The sequence below is a fragment of the Carassius carassius genome, chromosome 40 (assembly GCF_963082965.1).
Source record: "Carassius carassius chromosome 40, fCarCar2.1, whole genome shotgun sequence".
NCBI classification, from domain to species: domain Eukaryota; kingdom Metazoa; phylum Chordata; class Actinopteri; order Cypriniformes; family Cyprinidae; genus Carassius; species Carassius carassius.
The window spans coordinates 18,635,469-18,658,584 of NC_081794.1; the positions used below are offsets into that span (position 1 = coordinate 18,635,469).

General features: G+C 36.2%; 1 protein-coding gene across 1 annotated transcript in view; it reads left to right on the forward strand.

Moving 5' to 3' along the window:
- Positions 1–15,029: 15,029 nt before the first annotated feature.
- Positions 15,030–23,116, forward strand: part of cacna1g (calcium channel, voltage-dependent, T type, alpha 1G subunit) — a 224,892-nt gene continuing 216,805 nt past the window's right edge. Inside the window, exon 1 of the mRNA XM_059532382.1 lies at positions 15,030–15,156. Coding sequence (XP_059388365.1) covers positions 15,144–15,156 — 13 coding nt within the window. The 5' untranslated portion in view covers positions 15,030–15,143. The remainder of the gene's footprint in view (positions 15,157–23,116) is intronic.

Consider the following 23,116-nt stretch of genomic DNA (forward strand, 5'->3'; position numbering starts at 1 on the left):
CCTCACGTCCCACAATAACCCACACATTGCTAAACAAGATTCAAGAGGGAGTGGAGAAGATACTAAAAACAGGAGGTTTCTACCTCAAGCCTTGGATCCGGTCTGGTCAAAGTGGGAGGAGAGAAGAGACAGAGTCCAAAACAGTGACTCTGACATTACCCAACCAGTTAAGGGAGGAAGATAACAAAGCCCTGGGGGTTGGTTACCTTGTGCAAGAGGACAAACTCTTTGTGATGATCTCTATCAACTTCTCCAGGAGGAAGAAGAAGATAAGAACAGAGATTGACCTCACTAAAGGGGAAGTAGAAGTAAAAACACCAAACCCACTTACTCGTCGTGTTCTACTGAGTCAAAACGCTGGACTGCATGACCCGATCGGTCTAGTAACTCCTGTAAAACAGAAAGGAGTAATCCTTGTGAGAAGAGCCTTCCAGGAAGCTGGCAAGCTTACAAAAGATACCTGGGATGAACCTCTGTCTGACGAGCTCAGAGGAATAACAATTGAGCTGTTCAAGGAGTACGCTCGTCTGAGTATTATTAAGTTCTACAGAAGCCTTACGCCTTCTGGCTGGACCTGTAACTGACTGGTGGTGGATACCAGGTGAAGTTAACGTCGCTGATCTAGTCACAAGAGGGTGCTCTCCTGAACTGCTGGGTGAGAATTCTGTGTGGCAGAAAGGTCCCGAGTTTCTCTCTAATCCAGTCGAGGATTGGTCAGCCTCAGAAGCCTCAGAAGTCAGCCTCAGAAGTGGCAGCTGATGCTAGAGAGGTAGTGAGTAGGCTCCAGAGAAAAGCCTTTTCAGCTGTCCATACCAGAATTCAAGCCAAGAAATTGTTAAATCCTGGCTTGGTGCTGAAGATCCAATAGTCACAGATGGAGCAAGCGGGGCTTAGAGATGGGGCTTCAGGGCTCCTGAGATGTCATGGTAGAGTCCAGAATTTGACCCAGGGAGAGATTGGTGTACCTTTGGTTCCCTACAAGGCATGGATCAGCATTCTTCTGACGAGAGAGGCCCATGAAGCTAACCACGAAGGGGTTGCTGGCACACACCTCCGTGTGAGATCTAAAGCATGGGTGATAAGGGGTTCAAGGATTGCCAGAAATGTTGTTGATTCTTGTATGCATTGTCGGAAGATGAAAGCTAGAATGTGTAAACAGGTAATGGATGAACTTCCCCTTGAAAGAACTAAACCAGCCGCACCATTCAAGTTTACAACGTTAGACCTTTTCGGTCCCTATGTTGTTAAAGATACTGTAAAACGAAGAACGGAGATGAAAATCTGGGGTGTGGTGTTCAGCTGTATGGCTTCAAGAGCAGTACATGCTGACATTGTAGAAGATCTGTTGACGGAAGGATTCCTGAAAGCATACCAGCGCTTCACAGCTCTCAGGGTCACCCAAGGAAGCTCTGGTCTGATCAAGGGACCAACTTTGTAGGCGCCAGACCAGTATTACAGGAGCTTTATGAGTTCCTAAGTAACATCAACAAGGATCAGGTCCAGAAGAAAGCGGTAGTTGAAGGAACCGACTGGACATGGGTGTTTCACCCGGCAGACTCTCCCCATCGAAATGGAGCAGCTGAGGCTGCAGTTCGTGTACTAAAGAGGGCGTTAAGTAGTGTTGGCAAGGGATGTAATCTGACAGCGCTGGAGTTCCAGACCCTTCTGTACCTGGCTGCTAATCTGTCAAATGAGAGACCTATCGGTGCCAGAGCTCAGGTACAAGGCAGGTCCAAACCCCTACGTTCGCCAGAACTGGCATGCACCTGCTAGAAATGTTGCAGCGGGTGATCTGGTATGGTTGGCTGATCAGAACGCACTGAGGGGCCAGTTCAGGCTGGGTCGAGTCTTGGAGGTGTGTCCTGATGCGAGGGGTGTAGTACGAGATGTGAAAGTGACAACATGTCGAAGTTGTCCAGTGTCCGGTGGGCAGTCCAAGAAGAACCGAGGTGAGGAGAACTATCCCTCCACAATCCTCCACAGGGATGTTAGGAGGTTAGTGGTTCTGGTTCTGTAATATCATCAAGAACAATGTGTGTTGTTTTGGACATTAAAACTACCTTGAAGATATAGTTTTTTTATGTTATAACGTAATATGTTTATTCGTATCTAAGTATGCAATGTTATTTGCATGCTCATGGAGAAAATTTCATATCTAAAAGTGAATTGTTTGGTTATGGTGGCCTACTTGGATTCTAGAATCAGTAGACCAAGTGGGAGGTGTAAAACTTTCCAGCAGGTGTCATTACTGTTTGTTTATGTATATTACAAGTGATGGATGTTATTTTATATTCTTGGGTATTTGAAGAAATAAGTATACATTTACCATCTTATTCTAAATGCAGGCACAATTATGTTATATTTCATATATGTTATAATCTTATTAGGTTGCATATATGTTTTATTATTGTTCCTAGACCAGATGTGTATCTATATGCATAGTTAGTTGAGTGCACAGGCGCCACCTTTAGTTTCATTTTCATTCTGTCGTTGATCAGGACTGGTATGCTTGCTGGTGAGCGTCTGTAAATTGGCATTGCTAGTAATTCAGATCAAGAATTAATATCTCATGATTGTGTAATTTCATTAGTTCATTCTGATGTTTGTTTGTTTTCATAGCAGGTTTACAACCTATTGATCTAACCTAGCGATCTTACTGATTAGTTAACTGACGAGCTAAACATCACATATGACGAGCTGTGTATGTGTACTCAATAAATGCTCAAAAAGAGGCTCGAGTTGTATCCGCCATGCTTATGCTGAAACCCTTCCAGTGGGAAGTTTACTGAGCTATAGCAGGTAGCTTAGTAGAAAACTGGACAATAACTGTGTAATTAATTCCTGTGATGGCAAAGCTGAATCATGATGAGTGAAAAACAGAGTTTCTATCATTAAAATGAATGCAATTGATAATACAGTTTATATACATATAAATATACATAAAAAGTAAAAATTTCTAAACTCTAAGGAATAAAGACACAACTGTGAACACAACACTACATCTCCATCTAAATTTCAAGAGAAATACAGAGCACTCTCATAAGCTTTTCATGAACTCATGCTCAGCTCAACGAATTCACTACGCAAGCGACCAGCATTCTTTCCTGATGTGCTCGCTTGGACATTATATCGCAGCAATTAAAACCAGCCGATGCCCTTTGTACAAATAAGGAGGAAATTATTTTTAAGAATTTTATCTAGACCCTCTTATCATCGTTGGCAAATATTATGACTCAGTCGGGCTTGTTCGATGTGCGAGAGAAATGCATGCACATTTCAGCTCCCCAGAGTGTTGGCTTGTCCTTGAGAGAAGATCTGAAGATATGCTTGAAATGACTCGGCTAATCAAACGCAGGGATCTCCAGGAGAAAATCACTTCTTTTGGCAACACTTCCTCTCCATATCTTTTCTGACCGAATCACTGCTTCCCTGCCTTCATACCAACTTACATGCAATGAGAGAATATACCTTCAGTGATAAGACAGGGATACAGAGTCATAGATCAAGCTGTTGCCCTAATACGTCCTTCCTTACACTCATTTACCATCTTTCGCTTGTAGCCTGTTTCTTAGAGCTTGATAGCAGGGCAGTGGGGTTTTATTGCATTTCTGTGTAGATATGGTAGCCTAAATTTGTTTAAAGGGAATACATGAGAAAATGTGTTCTGTAAAATGCAGAGCTCCAGACCCTTAGATGCTTCCGATTTACTATTATCAACACCTCTAAAAATGTTGATAAAACATTAATAAAAACTTGGTTTTGTTTTCAAATGAAGCTTGTGTCCGCCATGTAATAAAAAGGTAATTGTTACTTTTATCCTGATAATTCAGTTTTTCAATTTTTATTATTTTTTTTTTTTTTTTCTAGTTATGAGTTTTTATCTTGAAATTCTGACATTTTCTCATAATTGTGCATATAATAATTAAGTTATAAACTCATAAATGTATGTTTACGGAATTCTGAATTTTCTCCTTAGAAATCTGACCTCTCAAGTTTAATGTGTTAAATTCTGAGTTTACATATCACAATTCAGATTCTTTTTTTTCCCACCATGGAATAAAAATAAAAAAGCTGATTATGACTTTTTATATCACATTTCTTTTTTTTTTTTTATCTTGCAGTTCTAAGAAAAAACTCAGAATTTAAGAATTACAGAGATAAAATTTGAAATTAACTATTTTTTATCCTATTGCATAAACAAGCTTCCATAATTCTCATGATTTTTTGTTAAAATTTAAACTGCAAAAAATAAATAAATAAATAAATAAATATAAATAATAATATTGTTGGGCTCCAGACTATGGGCCCTATTTTAACGATCTAACTGCAAAGTGTAAAGCGCACGGTGCAGGTGCACTCAGGGCGTGTCCAAATCCACTTTTGCTATTTTAACGACGGAAAAAGGGTAGGCGCGCCAGGGCGCATGGTCTAAACAGGTTGTCCCTATTCTCTTAATGAGTAATGCGTGTTAACCAATTAACCAATCAGATTTTCATCTTCCATTCCCTTTAAGAGCCAGTTGCGCTCGTGCCATGACGGATTTGCTATTTAGTATCCATTATGCAGTGTTGGGGAGTAACTAGTTACATGTAACGGCGTTACGTAATTTAATTACAAAATTATTGTAACTGTAATTAGTTACAGTTACTAAGAAAAAATGAGTAATTAAATTACAGTTACTTATGAAATTTTTTTACGATTACAAAGGGGATTACATTTGAATATTTACACACATCCACATACAGATTTAACTGATTTATTTCCCAAATTGCACTGACTATTCTGAGACATACCGCCCTAATAATTTCCGGGATGCAGAAATACAGTCTGGTTCGTAGAATCCAGTCATAAAAACGGAATGCCTAACGCGGACGGAATATGCCACATTTTGGATGACTAAATCAAAAGTAGGTCAGTACACTTGAATCAAAACATGACATCGACTAGTGTCTGTGAATATAAAGCCCCAAAAATGCAATATATGACTTGAACATTCTGCGTGTCTGTGGAAATCAGGCGCGGACTGGACACCGGGAGAAACGGGACAATTCCCGGTGGCCTGGCAGACGATTTTGCCCCACTATTTAATATCATTATTGTACAATTGCCTGCCGAATGTACTAAAGCGATCATTTGCGAATCCGCCATTTGATAATTAAATCTCGAATAAGTCATGAAGTGTTAGTCGTGACTCGCGCGCTCTCCGCGCCTCCGCCAAACGGTTTGGATCAGACTCAGAGTAATCATCAATGAGAGAGAGAGAGAGAGAGAGAGAGAGAGAGAGAGATCTTTGTTTTTTTATTTATTTAATCAAGCAGCAGCACGTTGCTCATCAGTCATCACTCAAAATACTATATAAAGGACATCATTATTATCAGTTGTAATGTTACAGTAGTATTTTAGCTGAAAAAAAAATCAGATTTTTTTTTATAGGTTTAGGGGGAGCTACGACAGACAACAACACAACCCTTACGAAAATTAACATTTTAATATTTAACTATAAATCCAGAGAAATGGTTAGCCTACTATTGTTTAACTGTGATAACCAAAAATGTAAAATTATTTTACAAATATATTTATTTAAAAATAAATACAAATCCATTTGGAAAAAAAAACAAGGTTATTTTACTTTTATATAGGCTAATAAAAGCATGGTAATTTTTTGTAAGGGAAAAACATGACTGGTGTACAGTATTAGGATTTTTCTATAAAGATATTGTAGTATTCTAGAGTATTGTATTGTAAAGTATAGTTTTGTTCAATCTTGAGTATTAAAGTCATGAGAGAGATGGATAACAGGGCAAAATAAAGAGACTGAAGAGAAAAATGGAAGTGAAGGTGCAGTTCAGGAGAGAACTTTTAATTATTTTGCATGTCCCCAAATTAAAGATTTAAACCTTTTTTTATGTCAGGTCCATACAAAAAAATAGTTTTGTCCATGAATTTGTTTGTGTGAGTTTGGATTTTCCAGTCTGAATTTTTTCCCAGTCCGCCCCTCCTGTAAATTAATGGCAAAGACATGGTTTCATTTACTATAGGCCTACTGAAGCTTGCAGTGTTTTCAACCTCTGCTGCCTCAATATAGGAGTACACGAGCACATAAACATAATTTCTAGAACTGCTTTGTGTCACTTAATGAGCATTTTACTTATTTTGAAAAAAAAAAAAATCATCATATACAGAGACAGCAGTTTAAAAAAAACACCAATGTTTCAGGAGTTTATTACACAGAATACGTCACATGCTTATTAGATAACTGTATTTTAGTTGATGTATATGCTTTTATTTATTATTCTTTAATTTTCACAAATTTAGAAAGTAATCAAAAAGTACTCAAAAGTAATTAGTTACATTACTTTAATAAAGTAATTGAAAAAGTTACACTACTATTACATTTTAAACAGGGTAACTTGTAATCTGTAACCTATTACATTTCCAAAGTAACCTTCCCAACACTGCCATTATGACATGTAGGCATTTATGCTGCTGTGTGTCCCTGTGTTTAATAAGCAGCTTGAACACTCTTTAAATAACAAAGAAAAAACATTGCCAGACTTTAGACCAGGTTTGAGCTGGTCTATGGCGCAGTCTATTTTCAGCTCCTTAAAATAGAATTATATATATATATATATATATATATATATATAAAATATTTTTTTTTTAAATCTGATATAGTTATAACAAATGCTCACAACTGGCAGCAACGAACAGAGTGTGACTCATTTCTGATTCACAAACAAATGAACTGGTTCAAATTTTTTTAAAAAGATTCACCTGACAATCTTGTACTTGTGCCATTTGAATCAGACCCCAACTCTGTCAGTGAATCATTCTTAACCATTTCTTAGATTGTAACTGACCCACTTACTAAACTATGAATCATTTTTTTTCAAATTGGACCTAGGCCTATAACTTTATGAAACTTACATCTATCTGACTGGTTGTTCTTATGAAAACATGTGATTAACTTTTTGTTTATTTTTAATCTTAAAGAGAGTGATTCTGTAATAGGTCAAAAAAGTTTTAGCTCCTAAATTTTCATTTTAGGAGGCAATAGTCAGGACCCTGAGATCTATATTTAAAATATAGATCATCTTTCTATTTTTGAAAATCTCTTGTTTTGCGGAAATTATCACATTCACCTATAGAGATCCCCCATGAATGCACCAGCTGGTGAGTCTTTTTTTTTTCACGTTGATGAGATTGACTACAGAATAGCATTAATCCTTTGTCTTTTTAGGCTTTTGTATGTTTTTTATCATTAGTGCTCAAAGGTCTCAACATCAACGTCAAATCATCAACCATAACGTACGATAATATGGCTTTTGTTTGGAAGTTCACGTGCCTTGTACACTACTTTGACCACATTCAAAATCATTTTAACACAAAACTGACTTATTTCCTCTTTCTTACTTCATTTTAGGTTTATTCAAAACTCAACCATTTTATGCCACTATACAGTAAATGCTCCCATAAACACCAAAACATTCTACAGGCTAATAACATATTTTTTAAAAGCAATGGGTAGTTTTCAATGTAGGAGGCCTGTTCAAGATTTTTCTGTTATGTGCAATAACACCAAATCATACATATGTATCTCAGAGCTGTGGAGAGTGTGTGAGTGATGTAGATTATATTGTACCTATAACATCTGCTCAGCCTGCCCTGACTCTCTGATCTGCTTCCAATTTACATTCCTGCCTGGTGATTTCTATCGCTCTACTTTGATAAATCATAGAGTGCTTTACATAAAGGCAGCCCCACGCTCGGGCTCAAGGAGTCACGCAATGGTGACTGAGGTTAAGCTCAAGACAGCAGGAAACTGACCACGGACAGATATATACTCTGTTTCAAAACCTGTGGAGGCAGAATTTTAAAGAATTATAACTTACAATCCATTCAAGATACATACAGTATTTATCATTCATGTCTGTATATGTGATCCCTGGGAATCAAACTCACAATCTTGGCATAATAGATCTGTCTACCACTCAAACTGTCTTATCCCTTTTGACACTTGCAATCTGCTAAAAAAAAAATCATAAAGACGTTGGTGAACAAATACAAACTCTCAGTTCTAATGGTTTTCTCTCTCTTATTGATTCTATTCTGTGCACCTGCACTGAGAGCATTTATTCAATCTTCAGGGTCACCTCTGGCCTAGGTGTCTAAATACATACAGAACAACATATTTTTATTTGTGTAATAAAATTGGAATGTGAATGAAACTAACTTCCAATCTCAGGAATTAGATGCATTTAATGACTTTTGATATGATGAATTTACTTATTAGGCTATAGGCTCTCTGGAATACTTGATTCTGATTGGCTGCTTGTGGAATTCAGCAACCAGATACAAACAATCAAGCAGGATTCTTAAGAGTGCTGTTATAATAGGGACTAACAGGTGCTAACAGAAGGTGTGACATTGTGCTGTAATAGTCTATGGAAAAATTTAGATTACAAATTAGGTAACAATGTTTTAAGTTGCTCAAGTTGCTATAAACCTGTTTGAGTTGTTCTTTCTTTAGATGAACATAAAATATTTTGAAGAATATTGGTAATAAAACAGTCGCTTGTCCCTCCTGATTTCACTAGAATGGAAAAATATACTATGGAAGTCAATGGGGTACAGAAACATTAACCACTTTCTCATGACACCGTGTTCTAAAAATGTGGTGCTCACATTAAAAAACAAAAAAAACAAAACACACACAGCTTTATATATTGTAATTTTATTTCACTGCCATGCATCTGGTATATTTAAAAACAAAAATGTGTTTTGTGTCAATGGTCCTTAACAGCATTGGGACTTTACTGTTTAAACACTTCCCTTGGCAGTGTTTACATGTTTTACTGGAATTATTGGTGTGGATTTTTTATTGACTCTCTAGGTTACATAGTTCCACCAGTAACTGGAACCAAGAGACTGTCTTTATTGGTGAATCATTAACTCATTCATCTGTAACTGTCATTTTAAATGAGTCATTGAATTATTTACTCAACTTATATTTTTCAGTAACTCTGAATCATTCAGGATCAAAACACAAAGCTTGAGATTGAGATCGAAACAGGCATTGTGGGACTCAACTTAAATCTCATATCGATTGTAGTGAAAGCAGTCTTCATAAAATTATAAGATAATTTAAACTCAGTTTAATATTTCATTCCCACACATTTGTATTTACTTATTCCTATCAGGGTCTATTTTAATGTAATGACTAAAGGGATTTAATGACTGTTAGAAATACAATCTATACGACAGATCTTGAGATGATGCTTGTAAGAATCAGAATGGATGTCCTCCTTTCTCTCTGATGAAAACCAGCAGGTTAGTTTTATTTTACCCAGTCTTATCAAAGTAGGTGTAAGGGCTGTCAGATGGAGGCAGGTTGTGACCTTTCTGCGCTTATTTATAAAGCCCAGCTGAGCCCTCTTGTGAGAAGCTCCGCTTAAGTCCAGCAGTGAGGAGAAAGGAAAGACAGAGGTCAAAGGTTAGGAAAACCCAGCCACACACCCAGTTTCCTGTTCTCTCGCTGTCATAGATGGCTCTGCGTTTCTCACTAGGGTTACCAGACTCATCATCTAAATCTCAAATTGGATTTGGAGGAAAAAAACTGATGAGACAGATTTGACATTTTTGACATGGAGAAATAAATCAGTTGACAAGCTTTAGGCTACAATAATGGCCAAACTTTAAGGTGGGTATATTTTGATATTCTAACTTAATATTAAATCTTTAATATCTAGGCTATGATGACTATCAGAGAATGAATGAATTTAGAACTAAGTAAAATCTAGCATTTATAGTGGGTAACCTTATACAAAGACACACAAAGTCAAAACTCTGAAATGAAATATTTTCCATTTTGCTGTGGTCTTGCCAAAGCATATGGCTTATATATTTGATTCTCCTTTAACGCAAGCCAAATATTTGAGACATAATATGGAAAAGTTGTCAAACAAAAATATATTCTGTCATTACAATCAAATGAGTTTATGAAAAAAAAAACTTTCTTTTCCATGTGTTTTGAGTGAATTTACAATGACAAAGATTTAATGCAGACTGTTTGAATAGATGAGGTGTATTTCAATATTTTTGTTCTGCCAGAAGGCAGAGGAACATGTTTTTATTATATCAGGTATAGAATAAATTTTTAAATGGATTACAAAAATAAATTTTCAAGTAATGTTCCTAAAAAATGATAATCAGTTTTAGATACTGACCTCTAATTTCAGAGCCTGTGATAACTTTCTCCTCACCCCCAGTGGATCAGGGTGGAACTTTAGCAAATTTGTTGGCAGGACGTGTTCTTCCAGAGGGGAACACCGAGTGCACAACCCATTACAGTCAAGATCTTCTGCTAATGACGTCTGGAGGAAACTCAAAAGAGGAAGATGAAAGAAAGTGCTTTGAAGGCTCTCACCCCTATTTCTGTGCCACAAATAAAACTTAACAAAAATGCTTGATATCAAGCATATCTTAATTAACACAGAAATGAAACAATAAAAGAGAATTTAGTCCCCAAGGTAATGCATTAATAATTATATATTGCATCAAGTCATTCTATTGCAGTCTGTTTACACTTCATTGCATTGTGTTTTTAGAGGGAACAGAAATGTCCGTAAAATTAATGTAGACCAAAAAGTGGTGAAAATGTTAGAATTAGATTCTCTGGAGTTCATAAACTTTCACTGGCTATAAATTCAAATGCTACACAAAGTTTTAATGGCATATATATGTATGCCAGGCTTTCACCATTGAAGGCTGTAATCCATTAATCAATATATAATTACCTTTGCTGGACAGAGTGCAATAAAATGACTTTAGCATAATCTAGTAACCGGTCATTGGAATCAAAGGGTTTAATCACTTAATTTGATTGAAAATTCAGTTGGAAAGCAGAATATTGACTTGTTTTTACAGAGAGACACAAGTTGAATCATTACAACTTTACATCCTTTTTCAGTTTTCAGCAAATTGGTTTAAATTGGTTAATTGCTATATTCTGCATTTCTTTAATTAAAGTTTCATCTTGCCTTATTTTATAGGATATAATATATTCTGACCAAAAATAAATAAATGACTAAATAAAACATCAACATATGAAATAAAATAGCTAGACATAGCCATTCTGAAGTTTATATTATACTATTTTTACGCAATATAAAGTTTTTATTAACACTTTTTTCTAGTTGCACATTTCCGAAGAGACCTTGGGAGTAATGAATATTTCTGTGGTAATACGGTACACTTTCTTTGTGTAAATTATTTTCTATAAGTGCTGCTGCCACAACAGTTACTGTATGTTTCTGCTGTGAGCATATTGTTTTCTTTTCTATTTAAATCATGTTTTACAACACATCACTTATTTCTATTGCAGCTGGCAAAACTGTATTGCATCAATATTGTATTTGGTCAATTACATTTTTTTTCTCTGTGCACTCATTGATGTGTTTTTATTGTTTTACCATAGGTGGCAGTGAAGGGAAACTTGGTTTACCCACTCTTACATGCTATTGCACTTTAAAGTTCAATGTAAAGTAGAGCAATGCTGTGCAGAAAGTGGGTCTTTTACAGTTGATCATATTTTATAGACATGATTAAAGACATTCTACCTCTGTGTTACAAGGTGTTTCATAATGTGCAGCCACACATTGTGAAGTACTGTGGAGCTACTGTACGTACCTCTGGAACAACATTTCAAATATTTTATTAAACATGCAGTTATCTTTAGTTGTTCTTATCTGCAATAACTTGATAATAAATAACTAACACTAATAAATGATAATGTCCTAGATAATGTACTGAACTGTTATTGTATGTTAAAGATAGAAATGTTATTTGGGAGGACACATTCATCCTGTTTAAATGGTAGAATATACAAAAACAAAGACATTTCAAGTACTATAACTTGTCATATATTCCCCATGCCAGCGTTTCATCTTATTAAATCGTAGTGTCAAGTACATTGTAATCAATGACAACTTTTTTAAGAATTTCACTTCCGCTAACGAGAAACGCTTTTGGGTCATCACCTCTGGGCTTTAATCTAATAGTTTTAAAAATCTCCAGTCATGTAGACTAGACTTTAACATTTCCACCTACTTACTTAAACTCAGTTACTGCCCTAATTTTTTTTTATTAGATTCAAACTGGCTGTAAAAGTCATTTATATTAAACTATGGTAATTTTATTAAACTGCCTTAAAGGGATGGATAGTTCATCCAAAAATGAAAATTCTGTCATTATTCACTGCACTAAACTACACTTGAAACTAAACACTTACTGGTCCCTGCTGACTTATGGAAAAATACTATGAAAGTCAACCGGGAACAGAAAGTATTTGGTTAACAACATTATTCAAAATATCTTCTTTTGTGTTCAGTTGAAGAAAGAAACTGATACAGATTTACAGAACAACTTGAGGGTGAGTAAATGACCAAAATAAATAAAAAAGTAAAAAATAATTTTGGGTGCCTTATACTTAAAAAAAATAAAATAAATAAATAAATAAAAATTTAAATCCTATTTTAATATTGTTCATAGTGGTGCAAAATGTTTTATGATTTGTTTTATGAAAAGTACCAATCTAAGAAAGGAAGATTCAACTTTTTAAACTGCTGTTGCAGGACAGAGATAATGAACAATGGCAGGGGGTCCTTCCAGGGACACGGGGGCCGTACAATTTTAAAGACAGTTTACAATAGCCATTTTTTTAGGGCTGTCATAGTAAACAAATATTTATCACAATACTGCTGTTAGGGAGGTGAAGATTACAACAAGTCATTTTAATGGTAATCCACACGAAGAAAAAGGTCTAACACACAGGGTAACATCAACAATACTGGACAAAACAGAATTGAACAGACTACAACTAAAGTAGGGTAGCTGACAAAGGACAGACAGGTGAAGAGGATCGACACAGGTCTTTGACTAACATAATCAAACGAGGGAAAAACTGGGCCACACAGAGCACACATGGAAAGAATACAACAAAAAGTCCATGGGCGTGACAATATACTAACTCAACACAACACAATATTTCTTACAGTTCTATTTTATTATCTAAATTTGCTTCCAGAAATCATGTGATTATATTCAACTGAAAATGTCCCCATTGTAATATAACTATTTTTTTTTCCATTGTAATACATTTAACAGCAAGCTACTTCAATAATGTGAGGAATAGTTCAATTTTTAACAAAGTAAATATTTTCCAGACAATGTTTTATTACTGTGCTTTTATAATTTTTTTTTAATCCCCCTCACACTGTGGGTCTTTATTCATTGAAATGTACAGCTACCTATATTTTAGAAAGGGGTCATTGACGTTAACAAGTTTGAACTGGTTCCTGCACTGGTCGTTCTCATCACACACATAGCCTATATATATAGTTTCCTTTCTGTTTCTTGACATAAAATGTCGTTGCATAATAAACACGTTCGAAACATATAGTCTGTTTGGTCCGGTCCCAAACTCTTCCTAGTTTTATTGGTTCAGTGTAAACAATAAGGTTCCAGCTGTTTCACCAGACATGTTAGTACAGTGTTGATTGACATTTCTTTAATGCAATCAAAAGAGAGGCAGAGTTATTGTCGTCTCTGATTGGTGGACACGCCTTCAAGGGGCGGTGATTGGAAGTTGAACGCGAATCCAGCTGTGAAGTGGTTCGCATGAGCGGATTCGTGCTATAGACCGTTTTGCCGACTGGGAGAATCATTGGAGACTTGTGTATTTTCGCAATAATAGACAAGACTTCAGCACAGAGAGCTCTCTTGCGCATCCTTTCAGCTCGAGCTTAAGCTTTTCCTTTTCATATGCAGACAGAAATCACTGCTTGCACCTTTAGAAAAGATTCTGAAGGATTTTACTAATTGGATCTATAATTGTCACTCTTGTGAATACTTTTGAGCAGTAGATCTTGCGGTGATATAATAGAAAATAATAAAAAACATGAAATTGTAATCTTTGATCATTAGCCTACTTTTAAGTGCGCGCACGCGGAGAAAACGAGCGAAGCGCACAATTCAGGATTGGGAAGCAGTTTTGCAGGACCTGCCTTGTTTTGATCTGGTTGTTAGTCATCGAAATACAATGTTGAAATCTTAATGCATGATGTCCAAGTCACTGAGATACCCATAAACCTGCCACCTGGAAACACAGCCTGCGAGCTCCCTCTGATCTTGTTCAATACCATCATTTGGACTGCTTTTGAAACCGAGATGATCATGCGATGAGTAAGCTCGATTTGGGCATACTGTCAGAAGCAATTAAAGGTAAGAAATTTAAAGTGCATTTATTACATTTGACTGAATTATTGTTAAACATCACCACGCTCATTTGCCTAATCATTATATGTTGTGTAACCATTAAAATGTAGTACCAAGTTAAAAAGTAAGTCATAATTGGCATTTATTTACAACGTAGAATTATTATTATTTAATCAAATATTTATTTATTTAATGATAGGACACCAAAAGTACCATATCGAATTGTATGTGTGGCTTGTTGTTGTCTTTTTCTTAGTACAGTTCCATCAGTTCATCACTGAATACCAGCCTGTAAAATCTTAATAGTCTCAAAAGTCCTGCCTTTTATATACTGTAGCTATAGGCTCTTCTTTGTTTCAAATGCACCGACGTTAATAAAGAATAAACTCAAAATACATTTATTCTTAATGCATTTCATTAAGAACCATTTTATTTACAAACGTGTAAATAGACATGTACGCTCTTCTATCATGGCTTTTCATTTTTTATGTTTTGTAAAAAAAAAATCATAATTGCGTAAAATCAGATTTCTTTTTCTATTGTACAGCTGGTAATGCATGCGTTTTCTCTCCTCAAGGGGGTGAATGATGGCTGAAGATGGAGGAAATATCTCCGAGGACCATCAGTTGAGGGAAGCAGAGGGTAGCTCCTCTCTTCCAAGGACTTTTATACGACTTAACGACCTGTCCGGTGGCGGGGAGCGCAGTGAGCTTGAGTCTGATGGAGGCGAGAGGCGGGAGAGCGCAGCCGGAGCAGCAGCGGAGGAGGCGTCCGCTTGCGACGGGGAACCCTTGCCCTATCCGTCTTTGGCACCGGTTGTGTTTTTCTATCTGAAGCAGACCACGCGCCCAAGGAGTTGGTGTCTGAAAATGGTTTGCAATCCATATCCTTTCAAACTCAAATGCAAGTCCTTTGCCTCACCTGGATGGCATTCACCTGTTCAGGTAGGACGCGCCACGGCGAACGCCGCCGGGCGCTGTCTTAGGTTTGAAAACAACGTATTCGACACAATATTAATAAATAATTCTAGCTTTAAGTTGTCATCTTTGGAGATCAGGTAAATCGAGAAAACCACTCCCAAACACACGCAATTTATTTTATTTATTTTGAAGTCCCAATTATGCTGATAGCTCGATAGCTACAAATTAAAGGGCTTTTATTCCGCTAGGGCTGTTGAAGACAACGCGATAGATCCTGCATAATATTAGAATTTATGAGTTTTGGCAAGCATTAATGTTACCTCAGCAGGCTCATAACTGTCTTAACACAGTTTTGTGCGTTTGTATGACAAACAAGCTGAGGAAAGTCATTATATTCCATTAACTGGCCAACAAGGCATCGCTCTGAGGCACTTTATGGCATTACCTCATTTATTAGCACTGATGAGTTAAGTTATTTCCTTGGTGTCTTGAATTTCTAGAGCTAAGAACTGTGCACACAAAGTGCCTTTGGCTTTTTATCATCACAGTTTGCTATTTAACATCTTTCTGTAAGGCAAGTTTATCTAAAAAGAAATGTCTATGCAATGGTTTATGGTTTATCAAATGGCAGTGCTTTTCTCATGAGAAACAGTACATAAATGTTATATAAGGTGGCCTTTTTGTGTGACTTTTATGATGTGATTCATATGAAAATTTAATTTTTTTAGAAAAAGTAAGCATTGAGGTCCACCTCTAAACCTAACCGTCAATGGGGCGTAAGCTTATACTACAAAGTAACGATGAAGGGTTCAAATGACTCCCTCTGAGAAAATATTGAGAAGAAATCAAAAGCCATATTGAATTCCAAACTTTGTGATTAGTTAATTATTTAAGTGAAAACCAATCAATCCTCGCTTAGCTTTCAGTAGGAGCGCCTAACAAGTGGTTTAGATTAGTCACATTGATCTAGTCCTAATGACTATAATTTTTAGGGTGTCGTTAAAGCTCTCAAGATGATTTCATTTTGTACCTTAAGAGGACTCCTTGTTTAGCTGCCAGACGTTACGCAGAAAGAGGAGAAAACGGACTTGATTGCGAGCGTGTGAGGAAGGGATGTGGTTTGCATGTGTGAGTCAGAGGTGTGCACTTGCAGTCTGACTGATTCTGGGTGTAGGTGATCTGTTTGGTTTTCGACTGACTCGCAGCAGCCTCGCCGAAGGAAAGAATGCTCTTTTGGATCGAACGAGCTGGCTGGACGTGATTGTGATGTCTGGGTTCAAATGCTTTGTTTTTCTTCAGTAGGAAATATGATGAGACTTGTGGGCTCTGAAAGGCTGCCCAATCAAACACACTCATCTTTCCCCCATTCTTGTTTCTCAACCTCCTCACGCTCTTCCCCCATTAGACGAGCCCACATCCCTAAAAAATAAGCTTTGCTTATGAAACACAGTGCCACTGTGTGTAAACGGGCCTTGTGGTTCTCCGGGCCTGATGGTCTGGTATTCCTCAGAGAGGATAAAGTCCGCTTTTGCCATCGCATTTCCATATTCTTAAATGCCACTGTTTCTACAGTGTTCCCGTCGGTCCGGTGTGCTCATGCCCTTAGGAAAGGACTGAGCCAGAAGGGATACTATTAACTGTGGTCAAGAAAAAGATGTGGAATTCCCTCTCCTTGAATCATCATGCTGCAAAGCTGCACACACAATCTGTTCACCGTCCAGTCGAGATCAATGAATAGGCTGGCTGTTTATTTTGATTTTAAATAGCTATGAAAAGGTGGATAAGTAAAGTAAGTGTAATACAGTCAAATGTGATTCTGAGTCTACAATACAAGGACAAATCATAGCGTACAGTGGCATTTGCATAAACGGGAGTGTCCTCTGTGCATCGTCTTGCAGATTTATGTGTCGAGACAGTTCATCTCTTATGGTGCCATCTCATGTAATGATTCCTTGTGCAGCAATTTCTGTTTTTAGATCATTGTTATGGTGTGGAGTGGGGTTTGAATATCTGGGACTCATTATTAGCCGAGAGCTTTTATTTATATGTATAGTCTTCATAGATGACCTTTAATACATCTCTGTAGGCATTAGATAAAGGTCACTGTTTTTTAATAGTTTGTAAAGTATCTCAGATCGATGCTCTGTTCATCCCATTGGAAGCATGTAAAAGTGTTTGTCCCATTTAAGATTCTTTGGACAAGCTCATTTTCATACTTCCACTCTTGGGATGTAAAACTAGAAATTTGAATTTGTCTGTGTTGCAAGGGCTGACAATCTCATTTGCAATTTGGCATGTGCGTCAGTTGATCGCTCAATCAGTTCATTAAAAAAGTCTCTTAGTATTATTGATTCAAAAGTAATGAAAGCGTCCTTGTGCGTCTGGTTGCCATTAGGAAACGATTCTGCAGTCTTTGTGATTCATCATTCTGTGTTTGTATCCTGTCAGTCATTAGATCTTTTCTCCCTTGAGGGTTACTATAGTTTATTGAACCTTTGACTTGTCCTCCGTCATGGGGTTTTCTCTGGAACCTCCAGGATTTCATCTGTAGCTTCTGCATTTTGGGAGTGTTTGTGTGTGTCTGTGTGTGTGCACTTAAGAAAGCTTGTGTAAGAGTGAGAGAGACAGTTCAGGTTACAGAAGTAAACTACCATTTGAAACCTCTTTCGAATGTTGGACTGCACGATTAATTGCTTTGAAATTGAAACGGTGATATGGCGTAGTTTAATTATTAAGCTGATTTAATTATATAAATGATTAACAATATAATTTTTTTATACAAATGATATTATATAGTCTGCATGTGTTGCCAGCTTAACAGTTTGTGTGTGCATTAAAATATGTTACTGCATTGTTTTTTTTACTTTTTTTTTTCTAAATATCTTTGACACTGTAATTTAATATACAAATTTAATGCAAACTAATAGAAATCAGACCTTAATAAATAAAAGGGCGGTTAAATGATTAATTGTAATTAATTGATTCCATAATATAGCATATGTTTTTTAAATATGTAAATGTATTTATATATACATAATAAATATACACAGTACACACATATATTATGGATGTGATTAATCACAATTAATCATTTGACATAAATCATATGTATATAAACGTGTGTGTGTGTGTGTGTGTGTGTGCCTTTCTTAAATATGTACAAATATACTATATATTGTATGCATATATTATGTAAACACTTTTATTTTGGATGCAATTGATCAAGATTAATCATTTGACAGGCCTAATAAATAACTTTAAAAGCAATAAACAACACTGAAAGCCATTGTAAAAAGTAGACTGAGACACCTTCACAGGTGTATAAAGAGACCTGAATCCACTTGTCCAAGTGCAATGTGAACTTAAAAAAAAATGTTTTATGTTTTCCTCCATCTTTGATTTAAAGCAATACAAATTGTTTATTATATCACGTCATTATACTTAAAAAACTTTTATACAATTTTGTTTTACCATATTGTGCAGCTCTACTAAACAGCAGCTAAAGTTGAGCGGTTGTGGAAAAAAGAAAACTACAAAATAAGAGCAGTTGTTTTTGGTCAAAAATAGTTGTTCTTCAAGGATGTTTAAAGTTCTACCTTTAAAAAAAAAACTCTTTCAGTAGACACAAAAGTGATCTGAATAAAAACAATTCTCTTTGCATTCACATTGGATCTAAACTACCTTCTGCCTTACCTTCTAGTTTATTTTTTCTATATGTGTGTCTGTGTTTTGATTTTGCAGAGAGTTTGTAGTCAGTTGCAAACAGTGCCGCTGTGATTTAAAATTCAGTAATGTGTTTTTCGTTCATTTAAAAAAACACAGATGCATTTCTACTTTTTCAGTAACAACTGCTATTTAGATTTGTAGTAAAATTCTAGCTAAGGTAAACTCTCTTGGTTTATGTAAAATATACTTATTTAATAATATGTAGCATTCATTTTGCTAGATCTTGTAAATAACATATCAGTGCACTAAATAATGTATGCACCGTGAATTGCTGCCAGAAATTCCATTAGAAAATTGGAAATTAATTACATTATTAAAGCGCAAGAAAAACCAACAGGGCATCCTTCGTTATGTGTGAGTGAGTGACATGACATTCAGCCAAGTATGGTGACCCATACTCAGAATTTGTGCTCTGCATTTAACCCATCCAAAGTGCACACACACAGAGCAGTGAACACACACACACACACACTGTGAACACACACCCAGAGCAGTGGGCAGCCATTTATGTTGCAGCGCCCAGGGAGCAGTTGGGGGTTCGATGCCTTGCTCAAGGGCACCTAAGTCGTGGTATTGAAGGTGGAGAGAGAACTGTACATGCACTCCCCCCACCCACAATTCCTGCCGGCCCGGGACTCAAACTCACAACCTTTCGATTGGGAGTCCGACTCTCTAACCATTAGGCCACGACTGACTTAGAACCTCCAGGCATCAAAGATAACAGAGCTCACAAGATCCCACTCCAAATCCTCACAATGGACTTAAACATCACAGAACTTTCTCTGCACATGGCCAAAACAATATCAGCGATCTCCAACATGGTCCACTATCTGTGATAACACCGCAAACACACCCAACAGTACTGTAGCTATTTAAGTCTCAAGACCATCTCCAGACCCTAAAAAACAAGGTCAGTAGATAAGTGTGTGATAACGCATATGCTGGATTTTGGAATTCTCAAGGGACTGGGACAAACAAGTGGTTCTTCAGTAAAGACCACGGTAAAACACACATACTGTGAGTAGGTACACATTCAGCTTTTGAGCACCTCATGTCTCATGTGTTTTCCTGTGGATTTAATCAGATAACTGAAAAATCAAACCCAGTAAACTCCAGTGCTGCACCATTAATGCTCATCTAACAGCCTTCAGCTTGAGCAGACGGTAGACATCTTCTCAGGACATGGAGATTTCAGTTTTGTAGCTGTCGGTCAGATCACAAGCACTAGACAGATTCTAATCTGTTCTTAATGAAATCAAATGGCAATTATTAGGTCTGTCAATGTAACATGTCAATTTAGTGTGCTTAATTCTAAAACAATGTTACAGTTAATAACTAGGGGTGTAAATCAGATTTTTCATCACAACACATTCTGACTTAGCAGTGATACAATATTTACAGATACCTTAAAACATATCGCGATATGATTACAATTTGATAAAATTCAAGGGTCTGCCATCAATATATTGATATTGCCAGTTAATTTTTGATTGACTGGCAAATTAATTCTTTCTTTCTTTTTTGCTCTTATTTAATCAGCAGAAAATGCAGGCAGAAAATGGGGGTAAAAACTATCCAGACCAGCGTAGATGAGATTTTAATATTGCTTTTTTAAATCAAACCTTTGAAATATGAGATTTTGTTGATCTTGAAAATCAATGAACTCATCAGCTCTATGGTAATATTCCTCTCCGCAGCGTCACACGCAACACTATTCTCAACATCTGAGCACAGCCAGAACTCCCAGACCTGGAAACACGAGGTGAAAAACATGCCACGTGCATCCATTTCACCTGCTGTAGCTGCTCATTAGTTACCAAAGAACTCCTGTGTATTGTCACAAATCTACATTGCTTGTGAGCCAAGTATGTGATTAATATCAGCTATGTATGTTTTAGGATGTATAAAGAGAGCTTGCAAAAATCCTGTTCATTAGGAAATGATCCCATCCTGAGAGTAACTCTCTCACTGTTTTTTTTCCAAATGGTTTGTGTTACTGGCACGTCCTGCTACTGTCTGTTATGTACTTTTATAATTTTGCCAATGTGCTTGGCTTGGCAGCATTCTGTTCCTTATGCATTGTTACTCTTGCTATAATTGGTGGTTTTGTTGCCAAATGCTCATACTGTTGATTTATGAAGACAGATTTCGACTCTGGAGGCAATTATTGCACTAACTATTGTCAATTAATCACAATTTAGGCCACAATTCCTTCATTTGACAACCAGAAATTGAGCATAAACATAAAAAGCTGCTTAAGCCGAAGGGATGAAGTCAAGTTTGCCATGCAGAAAATGGTCATTACTAGGTGTTCAATATTTCATAATTCAATTTTTTCCTTTTTTTTAAGCCCCCCCACCCCATAACACATTTCAGGCTGAATCCCACATATGCCAAGTCTGTGAATTAATATACAGTGGCTCATTACAGGGTCCCGTCAAAGCCAGACATCTATAAGCCCTCTATTTGAACAAGAAGGGAAGTTATAATTACAGCCAGACTAGTCTGTCCTTTAAATTAGTCCTCTATTACATGTCTTACTATCAGCTGAGAGCCAGTGGTGCTGTGTGCTGTGCTCTATCTAATGGCCTCAATACAGAACACTTTTGTTTGCCCATATAGGTGCTGTTTGGAAAATACATTTAAATATTAGCCTTCCAAATAGACATGAAGTCGGATATTTGATCTCATAAACGTCTTTGTACGAAACCTATAAAATAAAAACCATACAAATTTTTCTCAGTTTTACTGTATGCGGTATTATAGGATGATTAGTTTGTTTGGGTTGTCCGTCACCGAACAGTCAGTGCATTTGGATTTGTTTGCATTGCTGTGCTAACATTTGTATTTTTATGTACATTTATGCAAGCTAAATTAGTGATCGAACGATATTGAGCGTTCGGTGTGCTCAGATGCTGACAGTCTGAAAAAATAATCTAAATTGTGAGAAAAGAGTCTTTAAAGTTGTCCAAATTAAGTACTTAGCTATACATATTACTGACAAAAAATTAAGATTTGAAATATTATGGTAGGAAATGTACAAAATATCTTCATGGAACATGATTTTTACTAAATATCCTAATGATTTTTGGCATGAAAGAAAAATCTCATATAATGTTTTATTGGCTATTGCTACAAATACACCTGTGTGACTAAAGAAGTTTTGTGCTCCAGGGTCACATATTTGGCTTGGCTGTAAATCGGTCCACCACTAAGCTAATTTCTAATTGTTCATTCAATACATGTGTGTGCTAGATATTTTTACATAGAAAATCATCTGTATGTTAATCTGCTGGTCTTAATAATGAATTTATTTGAATTTCTATAAAAAACACAAATTTTGTCATAATAAAATTGGCTGTAAATTATGTAGATGTGACAGATTGAAAATGAACATGTACATTTAAATGCATAAGTCTGTGTACACTGTGATATATAATTATATATAATAAAATATAAATATATTCACTATTTACAATACTTAGAAAAGTCTATAAAATATAAATGTTACTTTCTAGTTATACTTAGTTAGTTATACTTAGTTAATCTGTGATCAGTTTATGGGCACGATAAGTTGGACGATCGATTGTTCTGGTCTGCACTAGGGGGAGAGCTCGCAGTTTTTTCCATTCTACATAAAGCTTCCAGTGGAGAAACTGTGCGAGAAACTGTGTGCATTAATCTTCTCCCCCTTTTCAGGTATTAAATGTGTGATTATTAGTTTAAAATACTTTATTAGGATTAATAATATGTTTTGAGAGTATAGAGACGCGATTATTATATTGATTGTGTGTCCGAAATGTTTAAAATATGTAGTTTAGAAATGCGCGAGCGCAGGACTCCATTTTGTGCGCGTTGAGAATAGCGTTAGGTCTATATAATGGCGCGAAGCTCGTGTATGTTCAATTTGTGTATTTTATGTGTAATCCTGTTTTTATAGTGCTGATTTGTCGACTTGTTTCAAAGATGTGTAGAGTAAAAGTGACTTGAGAATGTTAGGCTAAAACATCTATCTGAAATTGTACATTTACATGCTTATAACTGATTTGCCATAGAGTTAATATGCATAGATGACTAAAAAGAGTGAGATTTAAAAGAGTTGAGTCTCAGGTAACCGTTAAATGCTTTAAAATGCTTTATTGTATTTCTGTATGCACTTTATAGTGTCATGAGTCTCAAATAGCCTTTTATATAAG